Raw genomic sequence first — 15,941 nt, 5'->3', positions numbered from 1 at the left:
ATAGGCTCCACGGTAGTGCCGTAGAACACAGAGGACCAGAGCAGAGAGGACCTGGGAAATCACCCACTTCAGGCTGTGGCTTGCCTGAGGATCTGATGCCTCAGAGCTGGCCAGGTGCTTTGGAGGATGGTTCTCAAGTCACACAAAGCCCCAGCCGCCTTGGGGCATGAGGACAGAAGCACACAGGCCCAGTGACTCAGTGAGTCTAACTTTGAACTCTCAATTTTCCCTCCAAACCTGTCACTTTCATCATTCTTCCCATCTCAGCAAGTAGCACTCACACGCTCTTACCAGAACCCAAGCATCCTCCTGGATCACTCTTTTTTTCACCCCTAAACTCCCGTCTGGTAAGTATTGTCTAGTCCTCCTTCAGATGGTTCCCAGCTCTGATCAGTTCTCACGACCTCCCTCCCAATACTGGTCGTGTCCTGCCTGGACAACCACACAGTCCTGGTTTGTCTCTCTGCTTCCGCTTCTGTCCCCCACTCCCTGCCCGCACACACACGCTTCTTTTCCAGGGGTCCTTCTCAGCATCTCTCTGCCTCACCCATAAGGAGACTTCCCACTGTGTGTCCTGTGAATCTCAGGTCCTTCCAGTGGCTACAGAACCCCTTCCTCTCCATTCCTCTTCCTCATACTTTCTCGTCACTCCGAATGCCCCGGCCCCTGGGACTGTCTGTTCCACCCCTGCCCCCAGCTCCTCATTCAGAGACCTCTCCTGGCCACTCCAACGAAAACAGTCTTCCTGTCGCCTTTTCCTCTCGCTTCTCATCTCCCTGTGGATTCCATCAGTACTCACTGCCCTCCAACACGCGCCCCTCCCTCTTCTGGACTGTATGCACCACATGGCAGGGAGCTCATGGCGCACGGCTGTACTCCCAGCGCCCAGTGCCTGGCACACCAGGGTCACTAGGTGGACATTTGTTGAATAAAAAAAGATAACGATGGAAAAGGTAAAAACATTCCCTTTGGGTGATCTTCCCCTGGGAAGACACCAGGGGATGGACTGAGATGGGATTACTCCACCTCTGCTCACTGGGGGCTCGGTTTCTAGACCAGTGAGTGTGTTTGCCAGATGACCCCGCCGGTGTTGTGTCTGCGGTTGTGACCCGGGCACACCGACCTGTCCTCTCCCTGCTCCCTCTTTGCCACGAGGAGAGCATCCCCATAGAGCAGACGGAACAGTTGAATGGGGACCCCATGTCAGGTGTTGCACAGCGCGCTGGAGTTCTCACGGATGCCCTGTAACAGAGCGCTGCTCTCTGTCTGTCTCCCTCTCTCTCTGCAGGTGCTTGCTCCCTTTTGTGTCCCCTTTCCTTAAAATGTACTGTCACCGGGGGCTGGGCTGCTAGAGCACAGTAGGCCTCCTCTCCCTTTGGGGGCAGCCGTCATCTTCCTGACTCTAAGGGTGGGGCCCCTTTTGCTTAGAAACGCTCTAGGGCTCCAGGGGTATCTCAGGAGCATCCACCCATAATCTCCAGCTCTGGGGCGCTCAGTGCCCTGGGACAATGCACTGGCTGCCTGGTTATCCAGCTCGCTGGCTTCTGCCAGGGTGATTCCTTCCCCATGGCATAAACAAGGCAACAACGTCACACAGGAGGCCGGGATCACCTCCACCCCCAAACCCACACACCTGCCCACACACACAAACAGGGGGAAGGCCATATGATTGGGCTGTCAGGAAACACTGCTGTTTGTAAAAGCTAGATCTGTCCTGGGGGAGAGGCAGGGAGCGCTGTGGCGCCTTTGCTTTCTGACGCAGCTTCCGTCCTTCCCAGAGCCGTGCCAGGGCTGGAACTGGTTGAAGTTCACACCTGGACATCACCTTTTTGTCTTGTCGCCATCATTCTGTATCTGCTGGATTGTCAGGGACACCCATTAGGATGAGCTGCTCTTCCAAAATTCCGATTCCGCAGCCGACATCCTTTTGCCCGCCGTGCTGTTTCCATATGACGAGGATGGTGCTCTGGGGACTTGGAATTCTGAGCTGGCCCCCTGAGACTCGCTTGGGCTTTCATACTAATTATTTTCCAAGGCAGTTTACAGCTGGGTCATTTATACTCATATTTTTTCATGACACAACGCGTCAGAGGTTTAACATTTAAAAGAAAGGGGGTTGGGTAAGGGCGCCACACAGGAATTCTCTGATGGTCTCTCCTGGTCCTAGAGTCTGCCCTTTGTCCGAAATCTGCTCCAGCTGGTGGTGAGCAGGTGAAACTCTCAGATGGCCTCCAGTCAACCTGGGGTGGCTTCCTGGGGGAGGTGAGATTTCAGGAGCCTGGGAATGCTGGAGAGGGGTTGCACTCTCCCTTCTCACACTGTCTCCATGTTGACTCTCCTCTCCATCCCCGTAGCAATTGATATCTAAAGACACTTTATTTGGAGTTTTATAAAACACAAGGCTGGTCCATTTTCTCATGGGCTCAGTTTGGGACCACTCCAGATTCTGTGTCCTATCAGGGGATGGTGCCCAGTGTCCTGAAGTGCCCTAACTGTGCTGTAGACATCATCCCACCCCAAAAAGGACCCTGAAAAACCTGTTCTGTTTCACTGGTGTAGGTGGGCGAGGCTCCTCGTGTTGGCTGTTGGAAGAGATCTATTCTAAGATGGCACAATATCGTTTGTACATCAGCTAATTATACTTCAATCAAAAAAAAAAGAGACCCAAATTCGCAGGGAGCTCCAGGGCCCCCGTTCTCTCCCTCCCCAGGGCCACGTTCCCTGGGACACCGCCCCCCCCCCCGACTTGCCCAGAACTCTCAGCAAAGCACCCAGCATGGCCGCAGAGCTTCTCTGTTGTGGGACCCTTGACTGATTTAGTGGCCTATCAAGGGAATTTGGATTGTTTATTGGAAATGCCCATTATTTATGGATCTCTTGGCCTTAAAAGCATAGGCACGGGCTGTTTTTAGAGATAAACCTAATAAATAATAACCAGACCCATGATTTATCAGGATGGAGGAAGGAAGTCACTCATTTCCAGTTGGAGCAAAGAGCTCTGAAGGGACTGGATTCTCTTTCCAGAGAACTTAGAGGGAATTCCTGTAGGGATTGGGGGATCTGCATACAAAGAGTTCAAAGGCAATTATAAAAGAAAATCAAAGACATGTGCCTCTCTGTACCTCATCCTTAATCCCCTTCTAGCCACATTTACAAGGTGAGTTTTCCAAATTTTTAGATCCTCAGACCTGATTACCTGAAAACTGAGGTGACCTCAGTTTTCATTTTCTTGCCCCCAAAATATTTAGAAGTGAGACACAAGATATTATTAAGTTATTGTTGAATTGGTTGGGCAGAGGCTCAAACTCCTATTGAAAGTGATCCCTCCCACCCTCCTTCCTTCCTTCCTTCCTTCCGTCCACTGAAAAAAATTCACAACCTAAAAGTTGAGCATTATGTTTTATTCAGTGGACTTTCTGATTACTTAAGCCCGGGAGGCAGACTCTCAGGTAGCTCTGAGGGTCTGCTCGGAAGAGGTGAGGGGGGAGCCAGGATACACAGGAGTTTCTGCAACAAAAACCAGGTAGTTGGACCATTGAAAGATTACTGTTAGTTAAAGAAAAACAGACAAGTTAATGAATTTAGCGATTTTCTAAGTTTGAGAAGATGCAAGAGTCCGGGCTCATTGAAATCACCTCTTTGATATGCACCTTAACTATCTAAGGTCAGTGTCCTGCTTTTCTCCGTTCCGGATTCCATTCAGGGGGCACAGTCCAGGGTGGCTGCACTGGCTGATGACTCGATGGCTGCTCCATCCTTTGTTTACTGATAGGTGGTGACTTTCTTCATCTACCCTCCCTCCCTTCCTCCCTCCCTCCCTCCCTCCCTCCCTCCCTCCCTCCCTCTTCCCCTTCTCCTCCTCCCCTTCCTCCTTTCTCTCTGGCTCTCTGTCCCCAGTCTCTCTGCTTTGTAACCCAGCTACAACAGGGTATGGCTGGGAACCTCTGTTCATGCCCCTGTGCTCATCTTGAAGTCGGACTCAGCCCTTTGGCACATCCCTCCCCTAAGAACCCATCCAGGATTCTTTGACACTGGTAAGGAATGCAGTTGTAGTGAGTCTTTCCTGGAGAGTCTATGGAGAGGCAAATGAGGGGGTCACACTACAAATTACACAGCAGAAATTAATGGACATTTCAACCAGGCACCCCCCACTTGTCACGCAGCAGCCCCCCTCATCCCCCTCTCCGCCCTTCCCCCTCCCAGAGCCCTGGCTCTCGCCTTTTTTGGGTCCTGCATCCACCTCTAGCACCCCTGTCTCTTCTCTTAACTAGGGAATCTAACTCTCTCTGGCTGCTCCTCTCATATCTTCATACCGTTATCCTGCCCAACAGACCAAGGTCCCTCCTTAGGCTTTGCCCTCCTTGTCATGTGACAGGGAATTTTTAGTAAATGACAAATACTTCAGTATTTACTTCTTCCAAATAATGTTTTTTTCATGTCATGTCACGTCATTCATTAACTCAATAAACGTGCACAGTAGATTACTATACATCTGACACCAGCTGTGTTCCCCCCAGAAGGTGTATCTCTCTGACCTCACTCATTGTGAAAAAGCCATCCAAACCGCACATGGTGGGGGCGGGTGGGATGGGGGTGGGGAAGGTGATGAGGTTAATAGCCACTTCGGGGTTCAGAGTTATGAGATCTTAAAACCGAAAGTGACCTTAGAACTCGATGGCAGGCACTTCCTCCGGGGCCTCAGAATTGTTTCCTTTAGTCAGAGCGGAAAGAGTCAGGTTGAAGAAGTGGATGTGGATCTGGAGCTTGGGGAGGGCATGATGAGTATAAATCAACAGGGTGGTCCTGCCTCTTTGTAGGGCAGGATTTGTAGCAGGGAGGGGAAGGCCTTCTAGGTTAAAGTTTGAAGGGGCTTTGCCAACATACGTAAATTAAAGAAGAGCTGGCAGAAGTGGGAGTGTTAACCATAAATGGTGAGTACAAGGCATTATCCAGATGCTTGCTGGGCTCGGCAGTGTGATTGCCCAGCACTTTTATCCATGGGGTTGCACATGTGTCTGTCCATGTGTGGCAGGAAGGAGAAAACCACAAAGCCATCTGTTGGCTGAGGGATATCATGGTAGACTTTTCCAACCTCACCTCCTGAAGAATTAATGACGATGTCTCCAGACTCCCTAGCAGGCAATGCTATTGCCAGAATTGTCTGGAGGACCTCAGAAAGCTTGTGCTGTGGTTCTGTGGGGTGGGGACAGAGGATCACCTACAGGTGATCTCTGCCAGCAGAATCCTCTTGCCAGGAGGATCACCTACCAGCCATGTTCTCCGTCGATTGGTAGAAAGTGATCAGTAATCACATGGAAATGATGCCTGGAACCTCAGGGGGCAAGTCATGTGCACAGACATCCAACCTGTGATGGCCCAACTGTGCTGTGGAAAGCAGAGCTGCTGGACCTGCATGATGGTGATGGTGGTGATGGTCATGGTGATGATGGTGGTGATGGTGATGGTGGTGATGATGGTGATGGTGGTGGTGATGGTGATGATGGTGATGGTGGTGATGGTGATGGTGGTGATGGTGGTGATGGTGATGGTGGTGATGATGGTGATGGTGATGATGGTGATGTTTAGGACAACATCATTTACTGAGGTCCGCTATGTGCCAAGCACCTGGCCGAGTGCTCTGTGAGCATTCCCATTGTGTCTTCAGGGCAACCCTGTGAAGGAGGTATCATTATCCTTTTTATATAACTTCACTTCTCTAATTACATCTAGCATTTGAACTCAAATATGTCTGATGCTAAAATCTGCTCCTACAACCATCTGTGTAGCAAAACAAAACAAGCAAATCATCCCACCCCTCAACACACAGCTGAGAGGGGCTGGGAGCTCTGTGGGTTCAGCGTGGCCTGCCAGGGCCTCTAGGACTGTGTGCCAACATCAGTGAACTCAATTGGGTTTTAGGATGGAGGGGAGATTGGAGAATGAAGAAGTTTTCAGTGTTGCTGGCTCTCCAGGACTGACACCGCATTTCTCATGGGGACCAGGACGAGTAACTCTTCACTTTCCCTTCTTTCAGCCTTAGGGGAAAATCAAGGCCAGGATCACAATAGTGATGGTAGTCAACTAAGCTTCCTCATTCTCAAGTCCCCTCCCAGGGCCACAGGTGCCTGGGGGCTCATGTATGCCTGGGGCAATCTCCTTAGACAAGCTTTTACTGCTTCTTGACTTCTGTTCACTGGTTAACTAGGCTTTCTGTCAGGGATGTTTGTTCAAGTAAAATCTCCATAGAAGTGTCAAGTATGCAGGTAAAAGCTGAATTCCTCTTGATGAAGCAAGGGTGGTGGGAGGATGTTTTGCTTGCCCAGATCACCCTTTGAGGAGCCCAGTGTGAAACCATTGCTTGCGTGGATAAGCGGAGGGTAGCAGAAAGAGACAGGTGATGACGTATGTATGCTTGGCCTTCTGTAGCCTCATACTACCTGGAACACCGCTTGGGACCTCCCAGATGAAGTCAGTTCTAAGGTGCGAGAGAGATGGATCTCTTAGTTTCTACTCTGAAGGAGTAAACTGACAGTTAATGGCTCACGTCACAGGATCACAACTCTGGAGAGGTGAGAAATCTGTCTCTCAGTCTGATCAGCTTTGCTCTTCTCTTTCAGAGGTTCCAAAAACAGAGCAGACATTTGAAGAGCGCCTGGTACTCAAGGCTTTCTTGCTAAAGTTTGTCAATGCCTACTCACCCATCTTCTATGTGGCCTTTTTCAAGGGGAGGTGAGTATCTCGGTGCCATACATGGAAGGGCAATTGGTCATGAAGACTGAGCCCTCCACTGGAGTCAGCCTGTCTCCATTGTCAGTTTACACCCTTGGCCCCATTCCCCACTCCCTTTGCCACCTGGCTGCACTAAATCATTTTGGATTAGCATCTTCAGATTCTGTTAACATGGGAAACTCTGCAGTGATTCGGCTCTGGGCCCTGAAGGGTTAGTCTTAGAGGAATTTGTGTCTCTCAACTTGGAGACTGTGACAGGAGGGAATTTCATGTCTAGCCAGTGGCTCTTAGATCTTGCAGTACAGGTCTGATGGCAACTATTCAGAGTTAGTGTGGACTTCACAGATTAGGAGCACAGTCTCCCACAAGACTGCCCTTACCTCAGACAGTACTGCAAGCTCTGGGGCTCTCAGGCCACTGATGGGTCTGCCCAACTGGCTACAGCCACTAACCCCTTGGGTTTGATAATTCACTAGAACCACTTATAGAGCTTGGAATGTGCTATTCTTAAAATTAGGGTGTTATCATCACAAAGAGATACAAATCCAAAGCGACAGACGGGAGAGGCACGTAGGGTAGGGTCTAGGAGCATCCTGAAAAGAAGCTCCCATGTCTTCAGGATGTCCTCAGCATGTCAGTTTCCTGGCACATCCATGTGCATCACCAACCGGGATGCTCGTCCAAGCTTCAGTGTCCACAGTTTTTGCTGGGGTCCTGTTATACAAGCATCATTGAATGAATCATCGCTCATGTGACTAAACTCAATCTGCAGTCCCTCTCCCCCAGCTGAGGTCCGGCTGCTTTTACTGGGCTCAAAGCCCCAACTCTCTGATCACGTGGTTGGTCTTTCTGACACTGGCCTCCCCATCCTGAGTGATCTCATTAGCATAAACCTAGGTCTAGTCCCAGGGACCCACCATGAATAACAAAGACACTCCTATCAGGAAAATCCAAGGGTTTAGAGGCTCCTCCCAGGGATCAGGGACAGTGACCAGTCATATTCTTTACTATATAACAGTCCTGGGTGTAAAATCACTTCTGATAAACAGTGATTGTGGTAGTCTTGGCAACAGCACAGTGTAATCTGGAGTAAGTACCATAAAAATGGTGCAAAGGAAGTATTAGGGGAACACTTAATTATGAACAGAGACAGGGAGACCTCACCAAGGAGGAAAGTCAAGCTGAGCCTCAAATGGACAAGTAGGATTTCAAAAGATGGGTGAGGGGATGACATTTCAAGAAAGTGGGATTCTTCTGATGACCTCTCTGGTTCCATGGTTGGCTAGTACCTCTCTGCCTCCCCCATTGGCTCAATCTTCTTATCCCCCAATAAAATAGACCCTTAGGTCTTAGAAGAGGAATGAGGCAGCTTCTTCCATTCCTCTAAGTACTTTCAGTAAGAAGTCTGGACTTTTCTTTTCTGGTCCCAGGAATCTCCACTTGCAACTTTAGTCCATCTTGGCCTTCATTTTCTGGGAAATCAGAAGCCCTCATGGAGGAATTGCAATCAGAACCCGATTCTTGACACGAGCTGAGGGAAAAAGGTGCAGGACAGTGCACTTAGAGACAATACAGACTTCGTTGTGTTTAGGCTCTGAAATGATCTCTCTCTCTCTCTCTCTCTCTCACACACACACACACACACACACACACACACACGCACAAAGAGTACCCCAGCTTCATTCCAGACCCAGCGTCAATCCCCTCCCCTTGGAATTTGACCACGTTAAGAGCTACGAATGAACTTATCTACAGAAGAGAAATAGAGTTACAGATGTAGAAAATAAACTTATGGTTACCGGGGGGTAAGGGGCAGGGAGGAATACATTGAAGATTGGGATTGACACATACAGTACTATATATAAAACAGATAACTAATAAGGACCTACTGTAGAGCACAGGGAACTCTGCTCAGTACTCTGTAATGGCCTATAGGGGAATAGAATCTAAGAAAAAGTGGATATATGTATATGCATAACTGATTCCCTTTGTTGTACAGCAAAAACTAACACAACATTGTAAATCAACTATAATCAACTATATTCCAATAAAAACTAAAAATCAAGAGGTGAACCCTATGTGTTGTGGGTGATTGTTAGCTGATAACAGGTATGAACTCCTTCCTGGTGATGAGCATCCACCCTAGCCAGTCCTTTCAAGAACAACATCGGGCAGTGGCTGGTCCACTCAGGAGACACGCCCTCAGGCAGTCCTGACTCCCTCTCTCTTCCCCTAACTCTTCCCACACTTCTCCGTTTCAGGTTTGTGGGCAGACCTGGAAGCTACGTTTATGTGTTTGACGGTTACCGCATGGAAGAGGCAAGTAGAGCCACTGGTGTTTCATGCCCGGCTAGGCTAGTGGTTTGTAGGTGCCCCTGCCACCCCTGCCGCCCCGCCCCAATCCTTACCGCCTCCACAGGCTGGCTTAGTTCGCACCCTTGCCTCTCTGAGCTCCACCTGGTCTGACCGCCCCTTCCTTCCTCTTCTCCTCCTGCAGTGCGCCCCTGGGGGCTGCCTCATGGAGCTGTGCATTCAGCTCAGCATCATCATGTTGGGGAAGCAGTTGATCCAGAACAACATCTTCGAGATTGGAGTCCCGTGAGTAATGAACTCTGCTTACCCCTCTCCTTGCTGCCAGGGCTGAGCCCGGCAGTGCCAGGCTTCCAGCAGGATCTCGTGGTCTCTCCTCTTCTAAGACAGATGGACTCTCTACTCCTCTGTCCACTCTCCAGTAACTTCCCCATGAGGTAGGGCCCCTCCCACAAGTCTTGTTTGCCAATCCAGTTCGAGATGTTTGAGTCTCAGAAGGATTAAGCACTTGCTTAAGTGCCCAAAACAGAAACTGACAGAGCTGTGAATCAGGTACCTCTGACCTCAAAGTGCATCATGCTTTTTTTTAAAAAATTGTTTATTTTATTTTTGGCTGCTTTGGGTCTTCGTTGCTGCACGCGGGCTTTCTCTAGTTGCGGCGAGCGGGGGCTACTCTTTGTTGCGGTGCGCGGGCTTCTCGTTGCGGTGGCTTCTCTTGTTGCGGAGCACGGGCTCTAGGCCTGCAGGCTTCAGTACTTGTGACGCATGGCCTCAGTAGTTGTGGTGCACGGGCTTAGTTGCTCCGCGGCACGTGGGGTCTTCCCGCACCAGGGCTTGAACCCGTGTCCCCTGCATCAGCAGGCGGATTCTTAACCACTGTGCCACCAGGGAAGCCCCATCCTACTTTTAATGCTATGTCCTCCTGAAACTGAAAGTGGGGTCTGGCTGCTTGCCGCTCGAAAGCCAATAACGAGGCAAGGTTGGTGGAAAGGAGAGTTTGCTTTGTTTTGGATGCCAGCAACCAGGATTGGGGGGGGGAGGGTGGACACCTGTCCAAAGGCCAAAACACCCCGCTCCTACACCCACTGGGCAAGAGCTTTTATACGTGGAGGGAGGGGGCTACGTGCAGAAACAGCACAGTCAGCTCTGGCCGTCATCTTGAAATTGGTCCTGGGTCATCTGACCAGCGTCATCTTGATTGTTTTAGGTACAGTTAGCCTTCAGTTCCAGGGTTGGTTTGTTCCCATTTCCTTGAGGCCAGTTCTCGGAATTGTGGCAGCTTGTGTCATGGCTACAGTCTGGTCTTCATGCACTTAACTTCTTCCACCTGGTGGAGGTTTCAGTGTCTATAAGACAGCTCACAGGATATGGCTCAGAATATTATCTGAAGCCCTTAAGAAGGAACTAAAGGTCCTTGACTATGCTTAATGACTAAATTGTTATTACTTGTCCTCCTTTGACTGTTTTGCTTTGTTTCTGAATTTTCTCACTTCTCTGATTAAACTTATTCTTTGGCTAAAGTTCTTCCACAGACAAAAGCAGGCTGAGGACTTAGGGGGGCAGGGAACACAGGGTTCTGCTCCATTTCACTCCCAGTGAACAAGTAACAGAGGCGTGGAGGATGAATAGGAAAGATTGAAACACAATGTAATCATTTAGAAAAATCTCTAAGGAACTGTGGAATATATGATCTTAGGAGGGGAAGGATGCATAGCTAGTGAAACAGAACGGATTTTCATGTGGATTGTTTCCCTTCCCCTCCCACGTGGTTTTTTTTACAAAGACTTCTTTCATTAGGTTGTTTGTTTTTTATTAACGTCTTTATTAGAGTATAAATTGCTTTACAATGTTGTGTTAGTTTCTGCTGTATCACAAAGTGAATCAGCTCTACATATACATATATCCCCATATCTCCTCCCTCTTGCGTCTCCCTCCCACCCTCCCTATCCCACCCCTCTAGGTGGTCACAAAGCACCGAGCTGATCTCCCTGTGCTATGCGGCTGCTTCCCACTAGCTATCTGTTTTACGTTTGGTAGTGTATATATGTCCATGCCACTCTCTCATTTCGTCCCAGCTTACCCTTCACCCTCCCCGTGTCCTCAAGTCCATTCTCTACGCCTGTGTCTTTATTCCTGTCCTGCCCCTAGATTCTTCAGAACCATTTTTTTTTTTTAGATTCCATATATATGTGTTAGCATATGGTATTTGTTTTTCTCTTTCCGACTTACTTCACTCTGTATGACAGACTCTAGGTCCATCCACCTCACTACAAATAACTCAATTTCATTTCTTTTATGGCTGAGTAATATTCCATTGTATATATATATACTACATCTTCTTTATCCATTCATCTGTCCGTGGACACTTTGGTTGCTTCCATGTCCTGACTATTGTGAATAGAACTGCAGTGAACATTGTGGTACATGACTCTTTGAATTATGGTTTTCTCAGGGTATATGCCCAGTAGTGGGATTGCTGGGTTGTATGGTAGTTCTATTTTTAGTTTTTTTTTTTTTGCGGTATGTGGTCCTCTCACTGTTGTGGCCTGTCCCATTGCGGAGCACAGGCTCCGGACACGCAGGCTCAATGGCCATGGCTCATGGGCCCAGCTGCTCCGCGGCATACGGGATCTTCCCGGACCGGGGCACGAACCCGTGTCCCCTGCTTCGGCAGGTGGACTCTCAACCACTGAGCCACCAGGGAAGCCCTATTTTTAGTTTTTTAAGGAACCTCCATACTGTTCTCCATAGTGGCTGTATCAATTTACATACCCACCTACAGTGCAGGAGGGTTCCCTTTTCTCCACATCCTCTCCAGCATTTATTGTTTGTAGATTTTTTGATGATGGCCATTCTGACCAGAGTGAGGTGATAACTCATTGTAGTTTTGATTTGCATTTCTCTAATGATTAGTGATGTTGAGCATCTTTTCCTGTATTTGTTGGCAGTCTGTATGTTTTCTTTGTAGAAATGTCTATTTAGGTCTTCTGCCCGTTTTTGGATTGGGTTGTTTGTTTCTGTGGTATTGAGCTGCATGAGCTGCTTGTATATTTTGGAGATTAATCCTTTGTCAGCAGCTTCATTTGCAAATATTTTCTCCCATTCGTAGGGTTGTCTTTTCATCTTGTTTACGGTTTCCTTTGCTGTACAAAGCTTTTAAGTTTCATTAGGTCCCATTTGTTTATTTTTGTTTTTATTTCCCTTCCTCTAGGAGGTGGATCAAAAAGGATCTTGCTGTGATTTATGTCGTAGAGTGTTCTGCCTATGTTTTCCTCTAAGAGTTTTATAGCGTCTGGCCTTACAACTAGGTCTTTAATCCATTTTGAGTTTATTTTTGTGTATGGTGTCAGGGAGTATTCTAATTTCATTCTTTTACATGTAGCTGTCCAGTTTTCCCAGCACCACTTATAGAAGAGGCTGTTTTTTCTCCATTGTATATTCTTGCCTCCTTTGTCAAAGATAAGGTGACCATATGTGCGTGGGATAATCTCTGGGCTATCCATCCTGTTCCATTGATCTATATTTCTGTTTTTGTGCCAGTACCATACTATCTTGATTATTATAGCTTTCTGGTATAGTCTGAAGTCAGGGAGCCTGATTCCTCCAGCTCCATTTTTCTTTCTCAATATTGCTTTGGCTATTCGGGGTCTTCTGTGTTTCCATACAAATTGTGAAATTTTTTGTTCTAGTTTTGTGAACAATGCTATTGGTAGTATGATAGGGATTGCACTGAATCTGTAGATTGTTTTGGGTAGTATAGTCATTTTCACAATGTTCATTCTTCCAATCCAGGAACATGGTATATCTCTCCATATGTTTGTATCATCTTTACTTTCTTTCATCAGTGTCTTATAATTTTCTGCATACAGGTCTTTTGTCTCCTTAGGTAGGTTTATTCCTAGGTATTTTATTCTTTTTGTTGCAGTGGTAAATGGGAGTGTTTCCTTATTTTCACTTTCAGATTTTTCATCATTAGTGTATAGGAATGCCAGAGATTTCTGTGCATTAATTTTGTATCCTGCTACTTTACCAAATTCCTTGATTAGCTCTAGTAGTTTTCTGGTAGCATCTTTAGGATTCTCTGTGTATAGTATCGTGTCATCTGCAAACAGTGACAGTTTTACTTCTTCTTTTCCGATTTGGATTCCTTTTATTTCTTTTTCTTCTCTGATTGCTGTGGCTAAAACTTCCAAAACTATGTTGAGAAATAGCAGTGAGAGTGGGCAACCTTGTCTTGTTCCTGATCTTAGTGGAAATGGTTTCAGTTTTTCACGATTGAGAATGATGTTGGCTCTGGGTTTGTCATATATGGCCTTTATTATGTTGAGGTAAGTTCCTTCTGTGCCTACTTTCTGGAGGGTTTTTATCATAAATGGGTGTTGAATTTTGTCAAAAGCTTTTTCTGCATCTATTGAGATTATCATATGGTTTTATCCTTCAATTTGTCTGTATGGTGTATCACATTGATTGGTTTACATATATTGAAGAATCCTTGCATTCCTGGGATAAACCCCACTTGATCATGGTGTATGATCCTTTCAATGTGCTGTTGGATTCTGTTTGCTAGTATTTTGTTGAGGATTTTTGCGTGTATGTTCATCAGTGATATTGGCCTGTAGTTTTCTTTTTGTGTGACATCTTTGTCTGGTTTTGGTATCAGGGTGATGGTGGCCTCGTAGAATGAGTTTGGGAATGTTCCTCACTCTGCTATATTTTGGAAGAGTTTGAGAAGGATGGGTGTTAGCTCTTCTCTAAATGTTTGACACAATTTGCCTGTGAAGCTGTCTGGTCCTGGGCTTTTGTTTTTTGGAAGATTTTTAATCACAGTTTCAATTTCAGTGCTTGTGATTGGTCTGTTTATATTTTCTGTTTCTACCTGGTTCAGTCTCAGAAGGTTGTACTTGTCTAAGAATTTGTCCATTTCTTCCAGGTTGTCCATTTTATTGGCATATTGTTGCTTGTAGTAATCTCTCATGATCCTTTGTATTTCTGCAGTGCCAGTTGTTACTTCTTCTTTTTCATTTCTAATTCTATTGATTTGAGTCTTTTCCTTTTTTTTCTTGATGAGTCTGGCTAATGGTTTATCAATTTTGTTTATCTTCTCAAAGAACCAGCTTTTAATTTTATTGATCTTTGCCTTCATTTCCTTCATTTCTTTTTCATTTATTTCTGATCTGATCTTTATGATTTCTTCCTTCTGCTAACTTTGGGGGGTTTTTTGTTCTTCTTTAATTACTTTAGGTGTAAGGTTAAGTTGTTTATTTGAGATGTTTCTTGAGATAGGATTGTATTGCTATAAACTTCCCTCTTAGAACTGCTTTTGCTGCATCTCATAGGTTTTGGGTCATCATGTTTTCATTGCAATTTATTTCTAGGTAGTTTTGGGTTTCCTATTTGATTTCTTCAGTGATCTCTTGGTTATTTAGTATCATATTGTTTAGCCTCCACGTGTTTGTATTTTTTTACAGTTTGTTTCCTGTAATTGATATCTAGTCTCATAGCGTTGAGGTTGGAAAAGGTACTAGATACAATTTCAATTTTCTTAAATTTACTAAGGCTTGACTTGTGACCCAAGATATGATGTATCCTGGAGAATTTTCCATGAGCACTTGAGAAGAAAGTGGTTTTGGATGGAATGTCCTGTAAATATCAATTAAGTCCATCTTGTTTAATGTGTCATTTAAACCTTGTGTTTCCTTATTTATTTTCATTTTGGATGATCTGTCCATTGGTGAAAGTGGGGTGTTAAAGTCCCCTACTATTATTGAGTTACTGTCGATTTCCCCTTTTATGGCTGTTAGCATCTGCTTTATGTATTGAGGTGCTACCATGTTGGGTGCATAAATATTTACAGTTGTTATATCTTCTTCTTGGATTGATCCCTTGATCATTATGTAGTGTCCTTCTTTGTCTCTTGTAATAGTCTTTATTTTAAAGTCTATTCTGTCTGATACGAGAATTGCTACTCCAGCTTTGTTTTGATTTCCATTTACACGGAATATCTTTTTCCATCCCTTCACTTTCAGTCTGTGCATGTCCCTAGGTGTGCAGTGGGTTTCTTGTAGACAGCATATATACGTGTCTTGTTTTTGTACCCATTCAGCCAGTCTATGTCTTTTGGTTGGAGCATTTAATCCATTTACATTTAAGGTAATTATCGATATGTACGTTCCTATTATCATTTTCTTAATTGTTTTGGGTTTGTTATTGTAGGTCTTTTCCTTCTCTTGTGTTTCCTGCCTAAAGAAGTTCCTTTAGCATTTGCTGTAAAGCTGGTTTGGTGGTGCTGAATTCTCTTAGCTTTTGCTTGTCTGTAAAGGTTTTAATTTCTCCATCGAATCTGGATGAGATCCTTGCTGGGTAGAGTAATCTGGGTTGTAGGTTCTTCCCTTTCATCACTTTAAATATGTCCTGCCACTCCCTTTTGGATTGTAGAATTTCTGCTGAAAAATCAGCTGTTAACCTTATGGGGATTCCCTTGGATGTTATTTGTTGCTTTTCCCTTGCTGCTTTTAATATTTTTTCTTTGTATTTAATTTTTGATAGTTTGATTAATATGTGTCTTTGCATGTTTCTCCCTGGATTTATCCTGTCTGGGACTCTCTGAGCTTCCTGGACTTGACTGACTATTTCCTTTCCCATATTAGGGAAATTTTCAACTATAATCTCTTCAAATATTTTCTCAGTCCCTTTCTTTTTCTCTTCTTCTTCTGGGACCCCTATAATTCAAATGTTGGTGCATTTAATGTTGTCCCAGAGGTCTCAGAGACTGTCCTCAATTCTTTTCATTCCTTTTTCTTTATTCTGCTCTGCGATAGTTATTTCCACTATTTTATCTTCCAGGTCACTTATCTGTTCTTCTGCCTCAGTTATTCTGCTATTGATTTCTTCTAGAGAATTTT

The 15,941-nt window shown here is 45.7% G+C and overlaps 1 protein-coding gene across 1 annotated transcript in view; it reads left to right on the top strand.

Annotated features, from left to right (window-relative positions):
- Positions 1-15,941, top strand: part of ANO2 (anoctamin 2) — a 313,668-nt gene that overhangs the window by 243,224 nt on the left and 54,503 nt on the right. The window contains exons 17-19 of the mRNA XM_029205263.1: positions 6,618-6,729; positions 8,991-9,048; positions 9,227-9,327. Coding sequence (XP_029061096.1) covers positions 6,618-6,729; positions 8,991-9,048; positions 9,227-9,327 — 271 coding nt within the window. The remainder of the gene's footprint in view (positions 1-6,617; positions 6,730-8,990; positions 9,049-9,226; positions 9,328-15,941) is intronic.

The sequence above is a fragment of the Monodon monoceros genome, unplaced genomic scaffold (assembly GCF_005190385.1).
Source record: "Monodon monoceros isolate NGI ecotype Baffin Bay Population unplaced genomic scaffold, NGI_Narwhal_1 Super_Scaffold_6, whole genome shotgun sequence".
In the NCBI taxonomy this organism is placed as follows: Eukaryota; Metazoa; Chordata; class Mammalia; order Artiodactyla; family Monodontidae; genus Monodon; species Monodon monoceros.
The sequence above is the reverse complement of the archived record's forward strand: the minus strand, read 5'-3'. Positions and strand labels throughout refer to the sequence as shown.